This window comes from Rhopalosiphum maidis, chromosome 1 (assembly GCF_003676215.2).
Source record: "Rhopalosiphum maidis isolate BTI-1 chromosome 1, ASM367621v3, whole genome shotgun sequence".
Taxonomy (NCBI): domain Eukaryota; kingdom Metazoa; phylum Arthropoda; class Insecta; order Hemiptera; family Aphididae; genus Rhopalosiphum; species Rhopalosiphum maidis.
In genome coordinates this window covers 68,260,212-68,286,707 of record NC_040877.1, presented here as the reverse complement: position 1 = coordinate 68,286,707, position 26,496 = coordinate 68,260,212, and the positions used below count along the sequence as shown (strand labels likewise).

At 25.7% G+C, this 26,496-nt stretch overlaps 2 protein-coding genes across 2 annotated transcripts in view; both read right to left on the bottom strand.

Moving 5' to 3' along the window:
* LOC113550451 overlaps positions 1-18,238 on the bottom strand; it is a 38,675-nt gene extending 20,437 nt beyond the window's left edge. Inside the window, 2 exon segments of the mRNA XM_026952280.1 lie at positions 2,991-3,089; positions 17,522-18,238. Of these exon segments, the coding sequence (XP_026808081.1) occupies positions 2,991-3,089; positions 17,522-18,238 (816 nt within the window).
* A 1,962-nt stretch (positions 18,239-20,200) lies between these two features.
* LOC113549009 lies at positions 20,201-23,238 on the bottom strand. Its single transcript, XM_026950144.1, has 4 exons — positions 22,985-23,238; positions 22,714-22,851; positions 20,508-20,661; positions 20,201-20,450 (listed from the first exon to the last, which is right to left on the bottom strand). Exons 1-4 carry the CDS (start codon positions 23,040-23,042, stop codon positions 20,315-20,317), a joined length of 486 nt encoding a protein of 161 aa, XP_026805945.1. The 5' UTR covers positions 23,043-23,238; the 3' UTR covers positions 20,201-20,314.
* Positions 23,239-26,496: the final 3,258 nt, after the last annotated feature.

Genomic DNA, 26,496 nt, shown 5'->3' with positions numbered 1-26,496 from the left:
TTCATTCGTTGCTTAAAAAAAGTCAATAAGTAAAATTTATTATTAAAAAAAATCTATTTATGCGTTAGACCACCTTAATTAATTCATTTTTAAAGCAGCTGAGCAATTAATTGTTCGATAGGAGATGTATTACCATACATATGATAAATCACATAAATAAGAAGATAAGATTGACCTACCTATACCTTTTAGGATATATGACGCGTATTACCACACACAAAGCACTTTTAACCCAACCCCGTTCTCATTATTATTATGTACGTTCTAGATTTTTTCATATTTAATTAGACACTAGTAAGAACCTCTTTTGTTTCATTTTTTTTCTCTTCTACATCATATAAATTAAACAATATATAAGCAGGTCAAGATGTGGTTCCAGATAAAGAAATAACTAAATACATTGAATATAAATCATTACAAATGATTCAATATAAATTGTATAATATAACTTACACTCAATTCTTCTAATCTCTCTATTATACAAAAAAGTTTTGGAAAATAGTTTCATCAAATAATTAACCGAGCAACCAATACTTAAGTTCTTTAGTAAATTATAAGATGGATAAAAAGATGCTTCAGATATCAGATAAAGAGAGCTATTTATTAAAAAAAAAATGATTGAAAAGGTTCCAAAAAAATATAAGCCGAGGAGAATAAACGTTCTGATAATAAATATTCAACAAAATATGTATGGACTATATTTTGTTGGAAAATATTTTGTCAGAACGTCTATTTTCGGAGTCATAATTATTGAAAAAAGCGTTTAGTTAGAAAAATATTTTATCGAAAATTTATTTCGATAGAATAATATTTACTACTGGGAAAATATTTCGTCGAAATACTAATTCAATGTAACAGGAAGAATTGACGAATAAAAATAAAAATTATAAAAGTTAAACACATTATGAAAATTATATAGACAATAGCTTAAGATTTATTCAGATCTTAAAATACCCAAAAATAATATTTTATAAAAAATTATTATACTTCAAATTAGTTTACACCAAAAAAATATTAATATTCTATATAATTGTAAAAAAAAATTGCTCGACTAAAATAAACGTTTTTACTAGTATCTTTTTTTTAATTAACAAATTGAATGTTTAATTTTTTATTTTCTGTATTAAAAAAAAAATGTTAACGTACTTGTGGCGCAAAAGTCTGTAAATTCTATACAAAAAAAAAATTAAAAATATTGATTAGAACAAAAGTTATTTCATTTATCAAGGCTTTCTGTTACAACCTATAATATTGGAACAATATTTTTGTTTAACTGTATTTAAAATGCGTTCTCACAATAATTCATTTTTAACAATATGTAGTTTCTAGAATTATAGTTAATTTAAAATACATTTACAACTAAGTACTTTCATGACTAAATATGGTTCTGTGAAATACAGTAAATTCCTACTAAACGTATATACCACAAAACACTTTTCTGATCAAATATTTTTCCAGACAATTACGATTCTCCTCATCATATATTTTTCAACTTGTATGTATCCCCCCAACCCAAAAAAAATGTAAATATTATCTAATGAAATTAATATTAAAGCAACATTCAAATATTAGTTTTAACAAGTTACTTTGTATTGAGATCCCATGGCATAATTTAATGGATATGATAATTGAATTAATAGTTTTACACTTATATACTTGTTGCCTGAGCTTCAGATTGCTTCACGAGACTTTACACAAGGTGAAAGGTGAAACAAATAAGGTCAACAAATTAATCAATACATGGATATAGACCATGGTTAATTTATTTTTTAAAGTGCTTTAAGGTCTAAATGTGTAGCTAGGAGTAAAATGTTTGGGAAAATTATGAAAAACAAAGTAGCACGTGTAACTCAAGAGCTGGCTATAATCTAGGATTATGTTATTGGGGTTATAAAAATCATCTGTGTATCGATGGCATATTAATCAAAATTTCGATGTTGACAAACCCTGGCTATTATTTATTAATAACGATGTAAGTTAAAAGTAATTTTTTCTGAACTATGTCTTAAACATTATAAAAATGATTTAAAATTAACCAATAAGGGCAACATTAGTGTTGTTTTTTTTTAAATAAGCAAGTAGCTTAAATATTAGAAGCAAATATAATAAAGATCTACCATAAAAGTATATTTTATGGTACATGCATACTACTATAAAAGATGGCACAAGAAAATGTTTACCTACAGTTATAATAAGTAAAATACAGTTGATCATATAAAAACCCTGAATACAGAACTACACCACACCATCTACCGAAAAATTAGAGAATTATTATAAAACGATAAGTATTACTGTGTTTAAATTTAAAATCACTATGCTTAAAAGTAAAAGAGAAATAATTTCAAACAAACTGTCTTTAAAATTTAAATACTGAAGTATAAATTTACGGCTCAAATTATTTAGCTATGACTTATGACTATTATTCTACATTTATTTAATTTTATTACTATTTAAATATTACAGAAAATATTTAGGTAATTATTTAATATGCGGAGATTTGTGTTTTTATATAAAACGTTATTTTTGTTTCTTATACAACATTATGATTACTAACGATTGTTGGTAGAATAAATTTTACTTTGCAGCATTTACATGACGAAAGAAAGGTTGACTTTGTATTTAACGTTACAAGAGTTTGTGTTCTTTAAATGTAATTTTACGACTCTTCAATGTTTATTAACATTATTTCTTTTTTTTTTAACTTTAAATAAATTATTAAAAAAAACATATAAAACATAAGTTATAAACTCTAAATGTCTTAACAGGTTTTCAATAACAGACTTTAGTAAAAAAAAATCTCTATAATAAGTAATAACTAATGGTCACGCATGAAACTAATCTAATTGAGTCATCAAAAAATACTTGAAATACTCTAAGTGTTATTACTTAACGGTCCTGTATTTTTATGATAACAAATTGGTACAAATTATTTTGCCTCTAAAATCTCAACATATCTCAACAATTAAGTAACTACTATTAATAAAACTTACCAGTGCGAATGCCGTTGAGCCGTCGTTGTCAGATAAGTCACTGTTTAAACGGGAAGTACTGTGTTCACAACTTTGTACACAATGATAATAATCGGCATCCTAAAAAAACAAAAAAAAAATAGTTATAATAATATGCTTAATCGTTATTAATTAGCCACTGAGTATAATGTTTAAAATATTTTGCGGACACTGTAAACAAAAAAATTAACATTGTATCAGAGTTAAGAAAAAACAAGAAAAAATATCTTTTGTGTATGTAGGTCAAACTAAAAAATATTCTTTTTAAGCACCATTGCACAAAGCTCATTCAAAAATATTATTTCATTGACCTTTTTATTTTATTAATTATCAAACAAAATGGTAGTTTATAAATATTTTTTAATCGTTAAAATCGGTTCAATGGAAATAATGTCCCTAGTCAAGTATATCTAGAAAAATGTAGGTATAGTTCCAAACGATAACTATATTTTCAAGATAATATTTTATTGATTTGCAGAGCTACAAGATGTATAATATATTCGTTGCACACGCATATAATAGAATATCCACATTTCATCCATATATGGTCCAACCCATATATTTTTTTTTTTTAAGTGCACGTTGCGTTTCATTGTCTATCAAATGATTAAAAATAAAGAATGAATGAAGTTTTAGTTAAAAAATATAATACATTTCACATTTATTAAGCTGCTACTTCTACTGAGTAGTGGTAAAATTATAAAGCTAATAAAAACTTAACAATTTAACAATGACACTTCGTCTTTTAGACAAATTTATAACATTGTATTACTATGAAAGTGTCTTAAATAAATCCAATAATACTTTTGTAATTTCAATGAAAGTAAAATTCTCTTTTTAAAAATAATTTTTAAACATAAAAGTTAGTATAAAGCCTAAAAAGTATAAATTTAACATTTTTAACTACACAAATAATTTAAATATTTTCGTATTTGTTAGGAATTATATTAAAATTTGAACTCAAATGCTTATAAAAAAAATAGACCTTCTATGCAATTAATATTTCATAACGTGCGCTTATATGTGTATCTATAATTAAATAGCTATGGATGGTTTCTGATTAGCAAATTGGATTTAGTTTATACTTTAAAGTCAAAAGTAAAAAATCACAGTTATTTTCAAAATAATTGAGTAAAAACAAAAACGGTAGATAACTGAATACAACTCTACTACCTATACAGTAAATAATGAATGTATTAAATTTTAAATTTTCACTGGACAGCCTCCCCCTCATACTATATATCATCTTATTATTTATATATTTTTATTTTGTATTTTCTATGTTATATCCTATTTGCTTATTGTACATGTTACAAATTGTAAATGTTCTATTTAAATAAAAAACAAAAAAAAAATTTAATCAGTTATAATATATCATTATTCATTATTGATGAAAAACAATTCTGAGCGGAGACAGTCTATCTTCTATATTATTAAGTAGTAAAATTATGATTCGTGATACGTGTTTTAAGATTACTATTAAATTAATTAATTTTACTACTTAATCGTATTACGATAAGTTGATTTAATTTTTGCCAAAAACATTACATTTGTTATATTATTAATATCTAATTAATATAACAATATAATATACCATAATATATTATTGTTATTAACTTAAATCAATATCATCACCTCACCGTAAAACGATAAATTATCGTGATTTTGGCAAATGTTATTAATATTTGAGCTTTAAATGCTTATATAAATAAGCCTAATTGTTTTAAACATTTTTCTATAGCTTAAAGAAAAACTTATGTATGATCTTGTATTACATTTTCAAAATTTTTGACCAAATGAAAACATTTTTATTAATATTCAGAAAAATAAAAAAATATACTATTTAAAAAAATAAAATACTGGACATTTTTAATTTTACCTCTTTAAAATACATGCTAAATCAAAAACCTCCACATAGTTGATAGTCCTAGTTTTTTTTTACTACTTATTGTGTAGAAATACATAACAAAATTACAAAATAAACACACGTCATTGTAAAATCAATACATTCATCTTTCCACTCAGGATCTAAAATAATAAAGAAATTATTGAAATATATAATCAATATTAGCATTTTATCATTGTAAACACATGTTTGCACGTATCAATATTACATTTCACTATTAACCTTCTACAATTCTACTTATATTTCATTTTACTATATTAGGACATAACTTTCGATTATTATATGTATGTAGGTTATGAGTATATGACGTCAATGATGGCATATAAATAGGGCCATTCAGTGTACGTAGACACTCGCTAAACTAAACACCATACTGTGAATATAGTCATACAGTCCAGTTGTGTTTTACATTAATATTACAGTATTAACTTAATCATAAAGTCATGTTATTTATCTACATCAAATACCTAAATCCTAAGTCTAGTTAAGCTTCAGTTTCAACAGAAATAAATACAACATCAACATTGTAAAACTGTAATACATGTTTAGCTTCTCTCAGAATCTAATAAATCGTGTATACAAAATAAAACTTCAAAAAACTCCACTAAAAAACTATTATATTATTAAATTATTGTATAATTATTAATTTGTATATAACATTTTATTTAAAAAAAATTGTCGATATTAAAGTATTTTAGCCTTTAGGTAATAGTTATAATAATAAATTAATAATAATTCTTAAAACTTTTAACCAACTACAGATTGCATATTTTGTTTTATCGTGGACATAATAAAATACAAATATATTCGTACAGTAGTATAAGTTCTATAGTTGTTCATATTTAATACTAAAAAAACAATGTAGGTATACCTACTGTAAAATATTCAAATTTATTTACGGTTTGCCCAAATACGTAAGGCACAACTAAATAGGATTGCCCGACAAAAGCCGAAATACAACGTTTTGCATAAGTACAGTGGATGCTTTTCATTTTTCCTGGGTATTTCTAAAGTTTAACCAATTTTGAATTTCGCCCCTAACTCTCAAGTCCGTCCAGTGATCTTATCATATGCCGTAAGTGATTTTCCACCAGTAGATACCACAGATTGCGGTTTTCTGGAAATTATGACTGCATATAGAATGCGCTTTACCGCGGCGATACATTGATAGTTATTTATAATTTCAAATAATATAAAGCAATAATTCTGAATTTATGCAATATTTTGTCTATCATAATCTGTTGATATAAGTGAACTCATATTATTATTTATAATCATATTTAGTGAATTGGTGAATTCGGTTAAATTTTAATCTTATTGAAACGTGGTGAAGGTAGTTTAACAAAAAATATTCACACATTTAATGTCTTTTTAAAATATATAGGTACTGTAAATTTTTTTTTTAAAACTAAATATATTTATACTGACAACATTTTTTTGAAAAAGTTTTAATTTATTGACAAAGTATTTTTATTAATTACAATTATGTGCAGGTACACTCCACAATTATTGTTAATATTGCTACTTTTATTTTTAATTTGATTTATATTTCAATCAATTGTGGTGCAGGTATTTTAGCGATGTATAATTGAAAAATTTAAGTATTATATATATTTCAATAAAATGCGTTTAGGCTGATTTGAGGTATAGTATTAGATAGTATAATAACAATTTTAGCCAGTAGAGAACATACGAAAATATAACACTCGTAACTTACAATTCATACATCTGTTTTATTATTTTAAATACATTTTTCTGCACTACCCCATTTTACTCCTAAAAAAAAAAAAAATCAAGAACTATAAAATTAAAGCATAGAGTATTTATTTTAAATATACCTCACAGGTCATGGGCATGTCAGTGTTGGCAAAGGTAGCACGCTTTAAGGACAAATCGTACGTCAGTTAAAGCAGTGTAACAACTTCGCAAGAGAAAATCAGCTTATAGGTATACCTTAGTCCGTTAAAATGAACAATAGATATAAACAATACAGATTTTTAACATGGTCAACTCGATTAAGTGGGTAGTTTCGTATATTTTTTTTTTTATAAAATAATTGCTGTAAAAAACCAACAGAAGGATCACTTGTATAGTCATATATACTAGCTCAATTTTTTGGGACAGGAGTTGGGTCTATAAAATCATGCTTAAAACCTGCCCTATAGTCTTATCTATGAATTTATAAAAAAAAAAGCATGACGATTGAATAACTGGTTCCGATTTCTAGAGCCAACTCCCGTGATAAAAATAAAAAACACCTATTTAAACATGAGAATAATAAACCAACATAATATTTTTAAAAAGGACTTTATAATCAAATTAATTAATAAATAAGCATTTTTTTTTTTTTCCGTTAAACCAATTGAAACCAGAAAAAACCAAAAATACACAATTTTTGTATTTGTAAAATATATATGTGAACAACCACTCCTTGCAACTGCATGGGTCGAATTCCGGGATAAAAAAATGTCTTAATACTTTGCCGCCTCCCCGAGTCCCAACGACTCTATATTAATATAACTTTTATTGAAATCGGTCCAGTAGTTTCGAAGATTAGCTCTTGCTAACAACAAAACTCAATTTCGCATTTATATAGTTATAGATATATTTCTATGTTATAAAAAAATGTATGGATAACCTTTTTATATATATTTTGTTGTTGAAGATATAATTTAAACTGATACTTGTGACGTATTTTTACATACCAAAATTTTAGATTAATTTTTAGATTGTGTGAACGGAGTTCTATGAATGTATTTGTTTTACAATAATGGTATTTGTTTGTGCGTGTAAAAACACTTTATATGTCAGAAAATAAAATGCTTTAACCTTCAATATTGATAGTGTTTTATGGTAGAAAATTGGATCAAGTTTGAACTTTGGGCGGTCAAAAGTAAACATTTCCCAATACTTTTCAAAATAATACGGAAAACAAAAAAAAATTAAATAAATAAAAAACCGCAAGACTATTTGCAAAATACCAATTTTCCACAAAATTGATTTTGATTTTGTTATGATTAAAAAAAGAATAAACGTAAACATTTGAAATATTTAATTTCTTTAGATTTTTCGATTTATGTATTGATAACATTTTTTTTTAACACTAAATAAATAACAGCTTCATTTATAAATATTTTTTATGCTTATTTATTTATTATTTGAAGAAAATAATGACTGAATAAGATATTATTTTATGTTTATATATAACATATAATTTTTTGATTTAAGTAATGTAATATAATCAAAAAAAGCATATAAACATTTTAGATATTTAAGGCATATATTCAATATACCAATAAATCAATCTTGTGGTTATACAGATATTAAAAATGCAATTGATACGTTCGTTAGGTAATTCAGCATTTTTCAACTAATCAAAAGTTCTCTTGCACATGTTTCAAATATAATGAAATTAGCAAATTATTTTTTTAAATTATTTTGTATTGGACTTATTTTCTTCGCTCTTATGTTATTTCAAAAAACTTTTACCCTTTATGGCTCTATTAGCTTTTGATTTTTGAATGTCAACCTATATTTTTACTTTCATAATCTAATTTAGAACACTATTCTAAAAATGTTTATGTATTTATTGAATATTTAATGCATAGATTTTTAAGCATTCAAAGTTTAAATAAATAAGTACAGAATCATTGGAAAACCTCAGAAATGTATGATCTCTAAACTTATAATGCATATAAATAAATAAAACTATTTACCTATATCAATTTTCAATATTTAAACATCAACATTATTAGAATATAATTCTGCTTCAGATAATAAAATATCAAAATATAGTTGCTCATAAACAAATAAAAAACAAAAACAAAGACAAATAAAGAAAACTAATAAAGAATTTAACAAGAAACATAAGGCTTAATGAAATAAGATACTATATAAAATGTTAGAAAATAAATTAGATACATGTATATTATATAGCCATATAGGTATATATAATTATATATCTATAATTTTCAAAAAGTTCATTATTTTCTAAAAAAAAAAAAACATATTGATAATTTGTTTCCAACAAAATATAATATAATATTTTAATTATTTATAACCAACAAAATAGGTACTATAAAGGAAATATAATTAACAGAAGTCTATAATAACTAGTATTTTTTAGTTAATTATAAATTATATTTTATGCAATTACTACAAATTATAAAATATTAATGGGTACTAAATGAACTATCAATCATTCCACCATGTAGTTCCATATTTAAAATATTAATTCAAAATGGCTTATTTGGATCCAACAGCTTAATTGACAATTTAGGCCAGTTTAACAATTTAGATAGTGTGTTTAAGGCATAATACCTTTCTGTAAATGAGAAATAAAGGCATTGTTGTTTCAAAATATTCGTATGTTTTGTTCAATAACTCAAAACATAAAAGAAATAGTTGAATCGCACCGAGAAAGTTGAGACATAATAAAACCAAAGAAACTTGTATTTTTAATTAATCACAAAAGTTAATCGTTGGAAAACGGTTAATAATAAAAAAATATAGGTATATATTATAATAAATTCACATACAAAGCGATATAAACATTATAAACTAAAATGTCAACCACTCGACATATTTTTCACGCAAGATTACAAGACTATAGTATAAGAGTTGGGTTAGGTTATGACGTTTAGTTATACTATAATATAACTGTACTACAGAAATGTGCAGAAAAAAAAAATGATTTAGTTCCGTGATGAGCTCCGTCGTCTGATCTCTAAGAAAACATAGCAATCACGGACGTTACAACATATATAGGTATAACTCTACGTTTACGTGTCATTTGAACAGCTAGGAAGGGAGTGGGGCAACAATTTTTTTCGGGGGGAGGGCGAGAGTAAACCGCCACGTTTTACTGTTTAATAAAAGCTACAGTTATAGTTATGCACATACATGCACACATACCTTCACACACACACACACACACACACACACACACGCACACATACGCTCACACACGACGTTGTCTGCCAGGCGGTATATAGTGTTATTATGGTGTAGTAATGGGGAGCTAGCGGCAGCAATCAATAGTGTGCCCATGGCACACTATCGCGCCGTACACGCGGACCTCTACGAGTGTTGGCTTTAACTGTGTATACGCGATGGCCTACAATACGAAACCACATGAAAAACAACGCATATAATAATCTGTACACAGTTATCGGTGCGCGGGATTGAAATCGCACGAGTGCGGAGCGATGTAAAATATAGTACTTATAGGGAAATGATACAAAAAAACCAAAAAAAAAAAATTATTATTAATATATTTAAAACATACTGATTATATTTTTTAGGGCAACGATTATTGCCGACGTACTGCAACGATGATAGGGCAGTGCTATCACCCGGTTGCTGGGTGGCGGCGACGGCGGTGACGACGACTACTGACGACGACGACGACCGGACAGGGTTTGTCGAACGATTTGCACTGCACGTTTAATGGAAAAACTTTGATTTTATATTAGAAAAAAAAACAAATAAAAATGTAGGTTACGGAACTGACTTTAAAATAAAAATAATGTACTATAGTAGCAAAAATAAATTTAAAAAATAGTAATTACAACTACAGAACTGGGCTTGTTGCTACTCGGTGAGCTTTATAACACTGGGCACGGAGAGACTTCTCGGGGAAACACCCCGCTGTCATTGGTCCGTACAGTTCGGTTGCGCGCGGTAAGGCCGCAATATACGCATGATAATGTGGTGGCGCGCGCTGTGAAAACCGTGTAGATGGTTTTTCGCAGCGCGCGCTATTCCCGTGCATGGGCGGGGGCGGAATCGATTTTCCAGAAATGTTCCACCACTGCCACCGTTCCCAGTACCGTCATCACGTCTGGCGTCGCCGCTATTCTACCGAGTCGTCGAAGACGACGCGTACAGATAGCGCTACCGCCGACAGATGGACCGACCACCAAAAGGGAGATTATACCGAATATGATGCCGAGTGCCCACGTTTTCGAATTGAAAACGTGGTTAAAATGTAGAAGAAAAACGTGTCATTTTTTTTTTTTAAATAAACATAAATATAAAATTAAAATTGCTGTAGTAAGATCGACTTGAAAATATAATCTTGTATTACATTTTCAAAGCTTTTTTTTACCAAAAAACTACAATTTCTATACAGAAGATAATTTTTTTTTAAATACATGATTTTATCAATTACATTATTTATGCTCAATGTTAAATTTTTAAAACATACTTAATTTAATAAATTAAATTATTATTATTTTTATTAATAATTCAATTATTACGTTTTAGTTAATGACATAACATACTACATTATACAAATAAAGTAATACAAATAAAAGTAAAAAAAATTAAAATACTTGTTACAGATATTTAAATAAATTATACAAGTTAAATACTTCAATGTATGTAACATGGGATACTAAATATGTGGTTAGAGCAGATTAAATTAAAATTGGGTATAATGTAATTATTAAATTATCAAACGCTAAAAACTAAAGGTCGAATATTTTTTTTTCATATAAATAATTACTAGATAGTCTATATAGAAACGTATTATTTGTTATGCAAAATCTATCAAATTATTTTTTAAAACTGAATTATATTCCTTTCAAAATATTTATATAATTTGATAAGAGTGAATAAATAAATTGTATATTTTAGTAGACGATGTTTTAATACATAGAATGTGTATCGCAATAATCTGACACATTCAAATGCAATTTTAATGTAAAATTTTCAAATCTCCATAATACACCGTGTATTGTACAAATATATTACTACCAATTTTTGAATACAAATTTGAGAAAAGTAAAATTCTACACAAACTTTTTTTAGAACATAACAAATTGCTTGATAAATAACAAACTTAACTTTAACTTCGATAAATTTAAAATTAAGCATGCATCCAACAGGGGCGTATTTAAGGAGGCATTTGCTATATTTTTTTCTATATGATACATTAATTAATAATTTATTTAAAAAAAAATTCTGTTTGATAAAGATCGTAAATCGTAATGATATCATACTAAACATATAATAAGAATTGTATGCTTATTTAGGTAATCAACTGTAAATTATTTTTAGTTTTTATAGAAGAAAAATTAATTCCCCCCCCCACATCGTCTCAACAACTCAAATACGCCCTCGGCATCCACTATATCACACTTATTAAGTATGTATTAATAATATTCAGTATAGAATAAACCTATTATAATATTAAAAAGAAAAAAAATTATCAATACAAATTAAAATTATTAATATCATATTAAAAATCGGAATATGCTGTTTAGTATGTTTCGAGTATATACTTTTCCAACTGTAAGTTAGTCGCTGAAAAGGAGCTGTGTATATTGAATCCAATAATAAATTATTGAATTTATGTAGAAAAAAGGAAATTGTATGTCAGTAGCATTAATAATTCTTAGATATTTTTTTATTTTCTTAAGAGGGCGCTGTAACAGCATGTATTATTCCCATCTTACAAACGTGCATGTGCAATTTTACGTTCTCAATAATAATCAATTTTACTGTTATTTTTTTAAATTAAAATGAAATAACCAAATTATAAAAATTAAAAGTTAAAATTATAAAGAAATTTATGAGCATTTTAAAACTGTACATTGTTTGTACATTTTAAAATGATCATGACTTATTGTAACAAAACTAAAATATCAATAAATTCTTCGAAATGTCCTACTTTTAAAGATAAGAAAATTAAATGGATTCTTTCATATTTAATAAATACATTACAGTGACTTACTCGTCAATGCTGATATACATTCAAAACCTAGTATACAGCAAAACAATTATCTACCTTCCCCTTTTTTAATTTTTAAATATACTCAAAAACCATTTACTTAAATTTTTAAATTTCTCATACTATAATAGATCCTTAAGGAGTGATGAACTTCTATATTTAATTTGTTAAAATGATTATAGGTACGTAATATACGTACATAGAATAATAGCCCTTAAAAATGCATTTTTAAGACCATGGTCTTACAAAAATATAAAATATATTAAATGTAGGTATTATTAATTATTATTAGATCTAGTATTTATAATACTTTGACCATTTTCACAAATAATAAATGTTAATAGATTCGTAAAATTTTCAAATTACCATATCCTATACATATCTTCTAAACCCGTTATCAAAAACCAATTATCAATTTAAATAATTTAATTTTGAATTTTGATTTTGACACGTAAAGTTTCCAAATAATTTTTTAAATAAAAACCTACTAACTACGGAAAAACGGAAAAGTTAACTCAAAATCATTTTTTAACATAAAAAATGATTTACTATATATAGTTGGATTTTTGTACAAAATATGTATAATAGGAATTTTTAGACTTGATGTTCAAAATATTCAAATGTATTAAAATAAATAGTAACTTATAATAACGGGTTTTCTACTGGCGAAACTTGTAACATTCAACTATTATTTTTAAATTATCATTTTATTTACACAATGAAATTTTCAAAATATTAAATTAATTTTAGACTATTTTAGGCATTTAAAATTTTCAAATATATTGTTTTATTTAATGTTCCGATAAAAATGTTTAAAAATTTAATACAAGATTCCACAGAAATCGTTCTTACAGAAACATAAAAATATTTAATCTTAATTTATTCATAAATGATTAAAATTTAAAATGTACAGTTTATTTTATAATTAAAAACGTGTAAAATGTTTGATTGTAATAGATAAGGCTTTATAATGTAATAAGAGATGTCTTATAAGATGTTCTAACAATTCCAGATAGATACATAAAAATCTCAAAAATACATAAACATAATAATATAATATATTACGATATACAAGTCCGGAGGAAATAATATAAATTTGTCCAAAAATCTAAAAATTAGCTCGAATCCTTAAAACAAAATCATTAATCAATAATTAGTTGTCTTACAGCCCCCGTTATTTTCTGTATTAATTAGCTATGATGATATCTGCAAAAGTAAAGCAGTCAGCTGAGAAACAAATAATTTATGTATAATAAATGGTTTTGAAACTATAATACGTATATTATAGTACATTTTTGATAATACAAAAAGTATAAGAAGTTAGATATTCTAACATTTGAATCATAAAAATTGCATAATGATAATTATGAACCTATAATGTCAAGAAGAAAATTCTTTTGACTGGTCAGATGTTGATATCGTAGTCACGATATCTCGATATCTCGTATCGCAATTTTATCGACTAACGCCACGAGTTAAGATATCTTAAATCGGAACTAACTACTAACTAGCTTTTAATTTTTTTAAGGAAAAATAACACCATTGCGGTGTCTGCAGTCTGCAGTTGATCTCGAGTCTCAACGCGTCATTCTGAGAAAACGCAAGCGCCCCGCACAACAATTATTCTACTATGGAAAGAGTGGGCATCCACGCGGGTCGATAATATTCCGCCCGTGGCAATTGCGCGCACACTACAACAATGATCACCCGCAAATCGCAATATATTATAGTCAATTTACATTCTATAACAATTATTATTTTAAATACTCATGCACAAACACGCGATACTATTTTCCCCGCAGTATAATTTCATAATGATGTCTACAGACGTACGATTATTTAGGGGACTTAACCCAACCCCGTAGTAGGAATACATATAGTACATATATTCATATAAACAATAATTATATAATAATAGACTCCTAGAAATGTAGACAGTCCAGTCTCCATATAAGTTATAACAATCTTATAGATTAACAAAATGTGTATGTCACAATATTTGTTATCAGATGCATTTTCATGACTAACAGTTCTAATTAATAAAATATATAGGTATAAGATCGTTTTAAATATGTAATACTAATACACCATATTTGGTACAACGGTTATAGTTATTATTTTATTAATAAAGATCGTTTTCTACAATAGTTGTTTCTTTTTTATTTTTTAAATTAAAATTTAATTTGTATCATTTTAATTTATCAATGAAATTTAAGGTATTAAATACTGACCGATTTTAAGGATCTCAATATAGGATTTTTACTAAATATGATGCATACGTGTCGTGTAAATGTGTATGTAATAAACTAGTAAGTGATCATTAGACAGTGTGCGTGACTGTAGAGTAAAGAATGTGCACGTGCACACATATGTCAACAACGTGTCGTCGAAAGAGCTACACGAATTTTTTTTTTTTATGTCTAAATGTATCAATTTTTTACCAGCTATAATGCTAGCTTGGATATATCCATAAAATTACTGAAACTGAATTTTGTCATAAAGTTTACTTGATAACCAGTTTCTTGCAATTTTAAATTAATTTCAAATTTTGAGCGAAGCAAATAACGGGTAAATTGATTGATTTTACAATACTATTTTTTTACTTAATATCTGTTACCATCTTTAGAACTAGTAAAATGCATCAAACTTCAACCTAGGTTGAAGGGTAATTATTGGTAGCGAATTGGATCTAATTAGTCTTAGTAGTTAGTATTTAGCTTTAGAGTTAAAGCAATAAATGTATTTTTCCTCTTTTTTGGGGGTAGACAAGGACGCCCATTAGGGGGTGTAAGAGGGTGACATGTCACTCCCCTAGAACAGTAAAATTATTGTTATTATTTTAGTTATGAATAATAAATTCATTTTTCTAATAATAATATTACGAAAATTTACTTATAATTATGATTTTCACCCTCCTAGGTTTTGACAGATGGGCGCCCTTGGGGGGAAGTGTATGGTTTTACAGTGATTTTATTTTTTATTTTATTTTTTTGAATTTACAAACACCTTTTGATATACTAAAATGGTATGGTACCGGGTAGCAAATTGAATTAAGTTAATACTCTTGAGACTTTGGAAGTAAAAAATAAAAATGTTCACTACTTTGCAAAATATTCGAGATAAATCAAAATAAAAAAGGTAGACAAGTTGGTATCGCTCTGCTGTATAGTAGAGATGGGGAGTAGGTGACACTATAATGAATATGTTAAATTTGAATACAATGACAAGTATCATTGTATACGAAAAACTATTCTGAACGGAGATGATTTGTCAGTCTAGGATATTAGTTGGATATATTATATTATTACCTATATTTAAATTGTAATATATCGTAATTTTACACGATTTAGTAAAAAATTTAATTTCATACGCTCATAAAATTATTTCCATGTTGACGCTAGAAATTTTTTTTACAGTTACTTGTAGGAAAATTTATAAAGAACCTAGCATTGAGTTTTTCAACTTTAGGTATAAATCACAAAATTTTTATGAATTTTCAACTTTAAAATTTCTTGTAAATTTCGCGATTTTAACATATTTCATAAACATAATTAAACTTTAAATGCTTATCAAGAAAAATGTGGCAAACGATTTTTGATTTTTTTTTTTTAATACGATAAGTATAACTTATAATAAAACGTATTAAATTTTAAAGATGTTTTGGTGAGCCAAATTTTTTTTATAGGCATTTCAAAAAAAAACTTGGAAAATCGAAAACTTCAGTTGTCTATAAATAGCTTAAAAAAGTCAAGATATTTCGAAAATTTAATCGTAAATAGATTACGTTAATATAAACATTTGGTGAAAATTTCAAGTATTTACAATGATTCGTTTTTGAGTTACGGCAAAATAAAAAAATTAATTTATTCGAAAACTGATTATGCGTAAAAATTCTCGTTTTACCGTCACTTTTTTTAGAGTTTTTCTTAAGGCTTTTGAAAATCACTGGACATTTTTTACTTTTGAAAGTACCAACTAGATGAATTTTCGTTTTCAAATAGGGGCTGAAGTCAAGAATCAAAGCATTATTTCTACTCCAAATCGTGACGACATACACAAAAAAAAAAATCATACATCATTATGTAAAATCAATATATTCCTCACTTCGTTCAGAATCTAATACATATATATAGGCAAAACGGAAATTCCAATAAAAACCAAATTATTTGTTTTTTTTTTTGTAATTCATAGTCGAATAGTGAATAAACTTTAATGATGTTCTAAAATATTAGATACTATTATCACTTATTAGACATGATTTAACTTTAAAAATATCTTGGTTCTTTTATGCGATCTTAGAGTTTTAGACATTTAAAATGTTCAACTTTTTGTAGTTTTAATTCAATTTATATTATATGATAACTTTTTTGCATGAAAATAAAATACTTAATAATTTAATTCAAGATTCCTAAGACTCCTTATAAGTAATTTTACTTTTAGATGCAATGTTTTTATAATAAATTAAATCGTCAATATCGACCTTCCGTATTAATTAAAGTAAAATAAATAACTTAAATAGCAAAAAAAAAGTCAATAGTAAATACATAAATATATCATACAGTATACTTAGTTATAAAAGGTAACAGAACATCTTTGCTCAGAAACGTTTTCATATGTAATCATTTATCATTGAGTTCAAATTTAACGCATACATATTATATATTACGTACTTCTTAATTATACTACAACTTTTTATTTTTAACCCTCTCAAAGTACCAATACTTTCCTATTAAAAAAGATATTGAAATTAAAAATTAAAGCATTTTTACTACTCCAAAAAATGGTTACAAGCAAAAAAAAGCTACCATTGATACCACACTATTATTTGTTATTGTATTTAAATTAATAATTTATTTTTTTACAAAAGTTTACCTCTTCGTCAACAAATATACTTTCCTCTTCTGAATATCCATCGGTCTGCTTAACGGAATTGTCGATCCACGAATTAACTTTATCTGCTACATCTTTTGGACACTTAGACTCGGAAAAATCCTCTTCATTCACATCATTAACGACTGCTTTCAATGGCTCGATTGCTATATCTTCGCCCGCTATATTTTCTTTTTCATCTTCTACGTCATTATCCTCCACTTCCTCATCCTCCTCGTCATAAGCATCGTCCTCTTCAATTTTATCTTCTTCGGTATTGATAGTTGTAGTAGCAGTTTCGTTTGCTCTTTTTTGATTTTCCATCAACATGGAATTAGCAACAAGCGTGAATCGTAATCCCGAGCTGACATTGAACAGACGTGGTTTCTTTTTCTTCACCTTACACTTCTCAAACACATTCCGAAATCCTTGGAACTTCTTTTCAATATCCTCAACTGTGTCTTCTTCCAATACACGACCATCGCCTATTTTGGCACCAACTTCGTCTGCATGCATAGAAGGAACGTACGATTCTTGTGTATTAGCTCTATGACGTTGTTTACGACGTCGGTCATTCGATCGGTAGAAAACGCGAAACAACGATTTTTGCTCACGATCACGGACATTGCCTGATCGTACATCGTACACACAATTCGGTTTTGGGGGACTAATGCCAAGTAATTTTGTCACATAATATTTACAAGTGGCCGCCGTATCCATTGCAGGTATACACTATTATACAGACACATTGTCAATTACTAAATGTCTTATATTATGAACACAATTAATAATATATAAAACTACTCCTATTGTAGTTAACACCAAAGCATAATTCACACGCAAACACACACACAACAACATACAACACATATACTAAATTTAAATGTGTGGTATATGCGGTGGATAAGGAGGATATGACATTCGTACGAACATTTGTACAAACAAATGTGCGACGAGGGGACCTAAATAATCGCACAATTACACCAGTTTTTAATGTATATACTTCGAAGGTTAAAAAGATATTTCAGAGACCCAGCTTATCGCTTTCCGACCAATATAATCAAAATAAATTTTATTATATCAAAACTTTTTAGAAATAGATAGGCAATTATCAAACACGATAATAATAAAAAAATACATTTAACTGACATTGTTTGATATTATTTTGAATTTATAATTTAATATGGTAACTATGGAATACCATGAATTTATGATAAATTATAATATTCTAATACTAGTAATACTACATACTAATAAATATATTTTTTTAAATTTTTTGACATAGGTAAGTTTTAAAATATTTTTATGTAATATTTCATGTTTATAACTTATTGTTAGTTACCTAACTTATTTTATCTTATTTTAATGTAAATATTAGATGTATTTTATCTTCTAAGTAGGTTATATGTAAATGCAATTTTAATTAACAAATATGTATGATCTAGACTGTAAATAAGATCATACACAGCAGCTGTCTAGTGTGCAGAGGCTACATTACACATGGTAGACATGGTGGAAGTTAACGACAATCGTTGCTCAATATGTATATATATATAATTATATTATAACTAAGTTTTAACAACCGTCCATTGAAGTAAGTATTAATGATTTACATATTAATACTATTAGTTTCACTTAACAAGAATCCCTAGTTAACAATTACAATACTGAATTAGTTATATAATACTTAGAAAATCAAGATCGTGTTCATTCATTTAAATCTTTATTGGTGAAATAATGATGACATTATAAAGATAAATAATTGAAATATATTTTTATCTAAAACAAAAACTCAAAAACTAAAAATATTAAAAATTTCAAAAATCAAAATAATGAATTTTTTTGTAATCTATGGTTGTTTAATCTGTAATATTTACATGAGTAGCTTAATAATATAAAAAATTTAGAATGCCTTGATTGTGGTATAAAAAATTATAATAATTTTTAATGTCATAATTTAAAAATATATAATCTAAAGTATCAAAAGACAAAAATAATATGTATAATATATGTCTATGTATATGTATATAAGTACTAATATGATAGTATTTCTGGATATACTTCAAATTATTGATGTTTAACAATTGTAAATAAATATATTATATTTAATGTATTTTATTCTTATTAATTAATTAATTAATAATTAAAACCAAATTCCTGTAAGTTATTTAAAAATTCAAATTTTTTATTTATCAATAAATCACAAAAAATTTTAATATAGTATAAAAAAATTTATTTCAGTAAAAAAAAAACAAAAAAAATATAGAATTTAGTTATATAAAAAAAATAGTATAACATGGACGGATTTAATTACCTTAATATTAATTATAATATAATACAGTTCCACTAAGAAATAATTTATCAATAAACTAATAAATTAAAGTTATATAATAAAAGACAAAACATATGTGATTGAATATGAAAATTAAATGTTTGGTGTTTTAAATTAACCTTTGAACATAAATGATACTTAATATTACCTAATAAATGGTTTATTATTATAAACCTATTTGGTAAAAGTGCTATAATAATTATAAATTATTAAATACTAATTTGAAATCATAATACAGTTCTTCTAGCTAACAAAATTAAATATAAATTATAGTAAATGTATACCAAAACTTCACAATATGTTTTTTAATACAAACACATTATAAAAATAATATATATCATTATCAACAACATTTTAACTTATTTGTAAATAATAAAACCAAAAACCTAAATAAATGTTTGATTTTTCAGTACATATAATAATCATGATTCTTATACATTAAATGTATACTATTGCAAATATAATTACTGGTCAATATTACGAACAAAAAAAAATATACTTATCAGCACAATAAGCAAATTGGAAGATGTAGATATATTCGCTGAATTACACCAATGGTCAAAATAGCAAAAGCACCAAGTAGTTGAATCATAATAATCTCTATAAATATTTAAAATAATTAAAATGTAATACTCCATGTTTATTTTAAGTACATACCGTTTAATATCCAACTCAGGAATTGAATTATTGACATAGTGGCCTAGTTTAACATCCAGGGAACTTTTTCTACAACCCTCATACTTATCAGCAGGAATATCTGTTCGAAAACCTTTTAATGAACTCAAACAATCACGAGTAATACGTTCTTCAGCTTAAAAAATAAAAATAAAAATAAATTTAATAATAATAATAATAATAATAATAATAATTGTATACTCTTTCAGACCCATGCACAACAAAGATAAACAATTTCACTTTTTTTTTTAGTTATCTAATGTTATTGAGGGTTTGATATACCAATTTTATAATTTATAATATAATTTGACTTTAAATTCAACATTTAGAAAAATAAAATTCATCAAATTATATCGATAATGGGTGACTCCTTTATCAGCCCCTTTCATAATATACTCTTAGACCTTAGTATATAAGCTTATCTATTATGCATTTTTTATTTCAAATTGAAAATAAATATAAATATATATTCAAATCTACAAATGACAAGAGGAATGGTAAATTTTAATGGATATAGTGTAATATTTAGACAATTTTAAGAGTGTAGTGAACATTCTTTATAAACTTTTCTATCTTTAAAATTTTGATTAATTCAAATTATTTTTAGAATATTATCTTGAATGTAAAAATAAACAATAGAATTGCAATTCTCATATTAATTAGGATGTAACATCATTTATAAGCGTATCGTGGCGTTTTTCACACTCGACAATTACTAACTAAAAAAACCATTATGTGACACATCAATTTATATGAAAACTCTACTAGATAAATAGTGGTAAAATTTATCTGTTGTTAATTAACTTGCATGATTAATTAATACATTATTTATATTGGAAAATAATCATAATCCAATTCGCTTTATTTAAAAAATCAATTTTTATTTACATTAGTTATTTGATGTGACCACCATTAATTTTTATGCAAAAACTGTATCATATCTCGATTCATGAGAATTTTGCAAAAAATACCATTTGAGAGTTTATTTTTAATTTATAATAATATACTAAAAATAATTTTAATAAGTCCAGATTTTTAAGATAGAAAAGAAATTTCAAAAAACTGTTCATTGTGCCACTGCAGTTAATATGCTTAACTGCTCGTTCATTTCAAAAACACCTTATCCAAGATAAAAAAAAAATGGATTTGATACTGTCTGTTTCTGTCTTTTTTTTAACACACATAGAATATAGCAATGTAAACATGTTTTTTGCAAAACATACCAATTAATCTATAAAGTGAAGCAATAAGAAATCTAAAAACAGATTTGAATTTGTTGCTAAAACAGCTTGAAATTGACTTTCTCACATTTCTTTTTTTTTTATTATTATTATAACTTCTTCAAAAATTATAATATGACAATTAATTAATTTTTATTTTTTTTAATGTAAATTTCTAGGGATTTAAGGTTATATAAAATTATTAATATGGAAAAATTGATTAAGTCAAATCAGTTTTCAGATTTATTATCATTTCACTGAATAAATAAATACATTTGGCAAAGAAAACATCTAAATTTATTTTACGCATGTATTAGATAAAAACAAAAAGTCTGTATTGAATCTTCTGAATCAAAATTAAAAAATAACAAAATCACATTCCAGTAATTCACCCAATTTTAATGTAAGTAATTATTCCAACAATAGTCACAATAAAACTAAAGTAAAATTTCTAAATATTATGTAACTAAATTTGTATTAATAGTATAAAACAATTACTAAAAATTAAGTAATGTTAACTTAATAATATTTCTGATAAAATTGTTTAATAAATTAGTATACTAAACTTTGAACAGTATAATTTACAGTACATCATATATTTGACTAATGGCAATGTTTATTTAGATGTAGAATATTAAGTAAAATAATCAATTAACATACTTAAATCATAAGTTTAAACTTCAGAAATATTATATTCAATAATTTTTGTAATAGAGATTTTACTCTAAATTAATTACTCAAAGGACAGAAAATGTCTTGAAAATCTTCTTAACTTTTACCAAAATAACTTACCTTTAAAAATAAAATTCTAAAAATATATTATTTGCTAACAAAAATTAATTGTTGTTTTTACTTAATTATGTATATTGAAGTATATAAAATAAAAGTCAATAATTTTAATCAAATATTAATTAACTAATAAAATGTTATACAAAATGTTATTTCAAACATAAACAATAAATAATTACCTCCAACTTTCTCAATGACTTTTACACATATATCATCTTCTTCAGGACAAGACACTGTTTTATGCCATAACCACTTAAATGGTGTGCCACAACCAGGATGTGTTGAAACACATTGGTAACATAATAAATATGATTGAGCTATAAAATAATGATAAACAAATTTAATTTTCTGTTTCAAAGATTGCCATACAATAAATTAGCCAAAACATGTTATAAAGTACAGTAAAACAGAAAAATACCATAGGGCCACTCCCTGCAGTGTAGTACTCACCATGTACAAATATTGTTGAAAATATAACTAATGAAAGAAAAGCTTTTGATCTTGTCATTATGAAAATATGGAAAAGCTATATATTCTACTGTTAAACTTTAGAAAATATTTACCGTCAAAATGGAGGTAAATAATTTTAAATTAATTTCAAATGGTACTTCAACAATTCAACATCAACAGTTCAACCGACTGATAATCTAATAGACAGTTGTTGTAGTCGATAGTCAATGATACCTAATTGGTAATTATTATTATATCAAAAGCCAAAACAAAACTGACAACAACATTGCAATGAATAACATTGTTAGCAATAACTTACAGTATGACCATTTGTGCAACAAGTAGCAGCCGACAAACTTAAAAATCAAACCCATACCACAGAATAACTGAACATAGAGTAATTATATTTGTATGTATATTAATTATTATACTTCATGTGTACTCTGCATAGAAGCACAAAACAGTATCCCAAGTTCCAACAAAATATCTAAAAGTCCAAACATTCCCTCTAATGCAGTCTAAAAATGAAAACACTTCATATAATTATAATTTCCTCTTGTTATACCACAAACCCAGAACCAGGGACATATATATATATTGTCTGAATGGCTGTGCCCTAATAACCGCCCTAGAACATTTATTTAGATCTCTGTATTATGCAAATGGAAAAACTTTAAGACACTTTTATCTATCAATATCATCCTAAATCACCAAAATTCACTTTTGGATATTACTGGTATATTAGCTGCAAGAACGGTGGCTATTGTCCAAGAAATGAGAATCATCCCACTATCTAAGTCTTAAAAAAAATCAAATTATGTCACATTTGTAGTGAAATGCTATGTATAAAAGTGTCACTAATGAGTAATTGAGTGACTATTTCTCAAGCCCTAGCTTCAAAACACATGCTCATTGTACTAAAAATTAACGTATACTATGTCATCATGTATGACAATATAATAAAATATAAAAATACAACTAATACAAGCCCACTATTTATAATGCATAATATTAATGAGCTATGTACAACTAGGGCAGCTCTCCCTCCCCCCGAGGACCCAATCCTATATTTAAAAAAAATTGTATTCAGTGTCGGCCTGGTATATAAAAGGCCTCGGCCGCCCGCAATTTTCCTCTGGGGCTTGATGTAACATTTGAGATAACTTAGCTATAGTATCAATAATTTGCATTTTCTGAATCTTCTAATATTATCTTTCTGATATCTTTTTCAATCGCCATTACTATTAAAAGTGATAAATAGGGCTAAATTTTTATATAGGTTTGCATATTTTTAACATAATGCATATAATTGCATATATATAAATTTTTGAGAATTTTGTTAATTTTAAATGGTATTTATTTAATGAACGCCTATAATTATTGGGTTATTTGTCAAATTATCGTAAATATACTACCTATCTAAACTAAAATGGACTTGGTACTAAATAAGAATAAGGGATTCATAACACTTCTAAAAATTTGTGGCAATATTAACAATGAATATGAAACGGATGAAAAATATGTTAATATTAATTTAAATCCGGGACAAATTGCGTCATTTAAATATGCTCCAACAACACGTGGAATGTGAAAAGGAGTTTCAGCCAATATAAATTTATTCTTCAATCTGATCGCCGGTCGTTCACAATAGAAAATTTAAAAAAACATATACTAATAAGTAAATTAATAGTATCTAGTAACAATAACTAATAAGTAATGAGTAATGATATAAACTAATATTTAGGGCTCGGGATTTCTAAGTGTTTGCATGTTTTTTAATAATCATTAAAAACATAGCTATAGGTAATATAGAAATTTGTTTCATAGCAATTCGAGTTTATATTTAAAATTTATAAGTGAATATTTGACAATTATTTATATGAATGGGTAATTTTTTATTTCCTAACTTAAGATAATATCTAATAATTCAATGTAATGCCCAAGGTAATTAGTACTATATTAAAAATATATAAATGTATTCAATTTAAGTTGTTTTTTAAAAGAATTTAAACATTTTTGTTTTAGACTAAAACTCAATGTAAGATTAAAACAGATCTGAAAAAAGGTAAATAATTATCTCAGATAATTAATCAAATTTATCTATTTATGTATTATATCTACAAATATATTTGTAATAATATATTATTATTATTTATTACTAGTATACTTTTTTTAAATGTATATTTAGTGATTCTTTAGGGCATAAATACATGTATATTTTATGGTTCTTTAGTGTACATAGAAATCCTAGCCCTAGTGGCCTGGTGATAAATATTGTTGATTTTAGACTTCACAAGTTTCAGTTTAGAAAATACCTTTTCACAAGTTACTTGCAGTAGAGGGTAACAGTAGTATACATTTCATAAACTGTAAATAAATTATGAAATAAATTTGAATGAAATCAAAGTTTTTTAATTATAATATAAGCACAGGTAATACATTTGTTATTTAGTTACATTTGTCACAGTCTACCAATTCAATTATTTCTTCATCTTTGCTAACATTGATACTATATTCATTTAATACACTATCTCTAACTGACTAGAAAACTACTTCAGTACCTTACAAGGTACTTTGCGTTAGGACACAAGAAGTAGGCTTCTGCCAACTCACTAATGGTTTCTAAATCACCGTTAGGAAAAATATTAATCAAATTAATTGATGAAAAAGTTTTAGGGCCCAACCAATGACAATCTTTGAGAAGTCCTTAGTCAACACATACCTATAACAGTGGCATGCTCATGGGGGGATCAGGGTGTCATATCCCCGCCTTTTGGAGTTTTTTGTAATGATATATTATCTATATGAAAAAAAATTTAGAGTCTATGACAAGTCAAAAATAAACATCTCCTCCTTTCAAAAAAGCTGAGCACGCCACTGACCTATAGTTTATATATATATATATTATAGTGTAGTAATTACTGTACTAGTTCATTTCGGTATAGCAGTAATGTTAATAATTAAAAAAAATATTGATCAAACCTATTGTACGCTCGGTCGCTTGTACGGGGGCTCGGCATATTTTAAGTTTTCCTAATTATTAACTAAAAAAAAAAGCTCAGGGCCAGGCCGACACTGATTATATTATGTTAAGAACAAAATTGCAAAAAAAATATACGTATTATGACCAACTATTATAGACACATAAAAGTATATAGTTAGGAGTATGTACCTAGTATTATCTATATTATGAAGAATAAATAGAGATAATAATTAATAATAATATAAAACATACTAAACTATACTAACTTCCTCCCCTCTCCCACAACTAATTCTCCAGGGCCATCCCTGTGTGCAAATATATATACTTTTAACATATGTATATTACATTTTAAAATTTAAAATTAAAATATACATTTTAAACATATTAAATAATGAGAATTAAAACTACATACAATCATTTTTGGCTTTTATAGTTTTATTCTTTTTATTTTACTAAATAAACTTGGTAATATAATACAATAAGTATAATATTTTAAACAATAGAAGAATAAAATTATCATTAATATAAA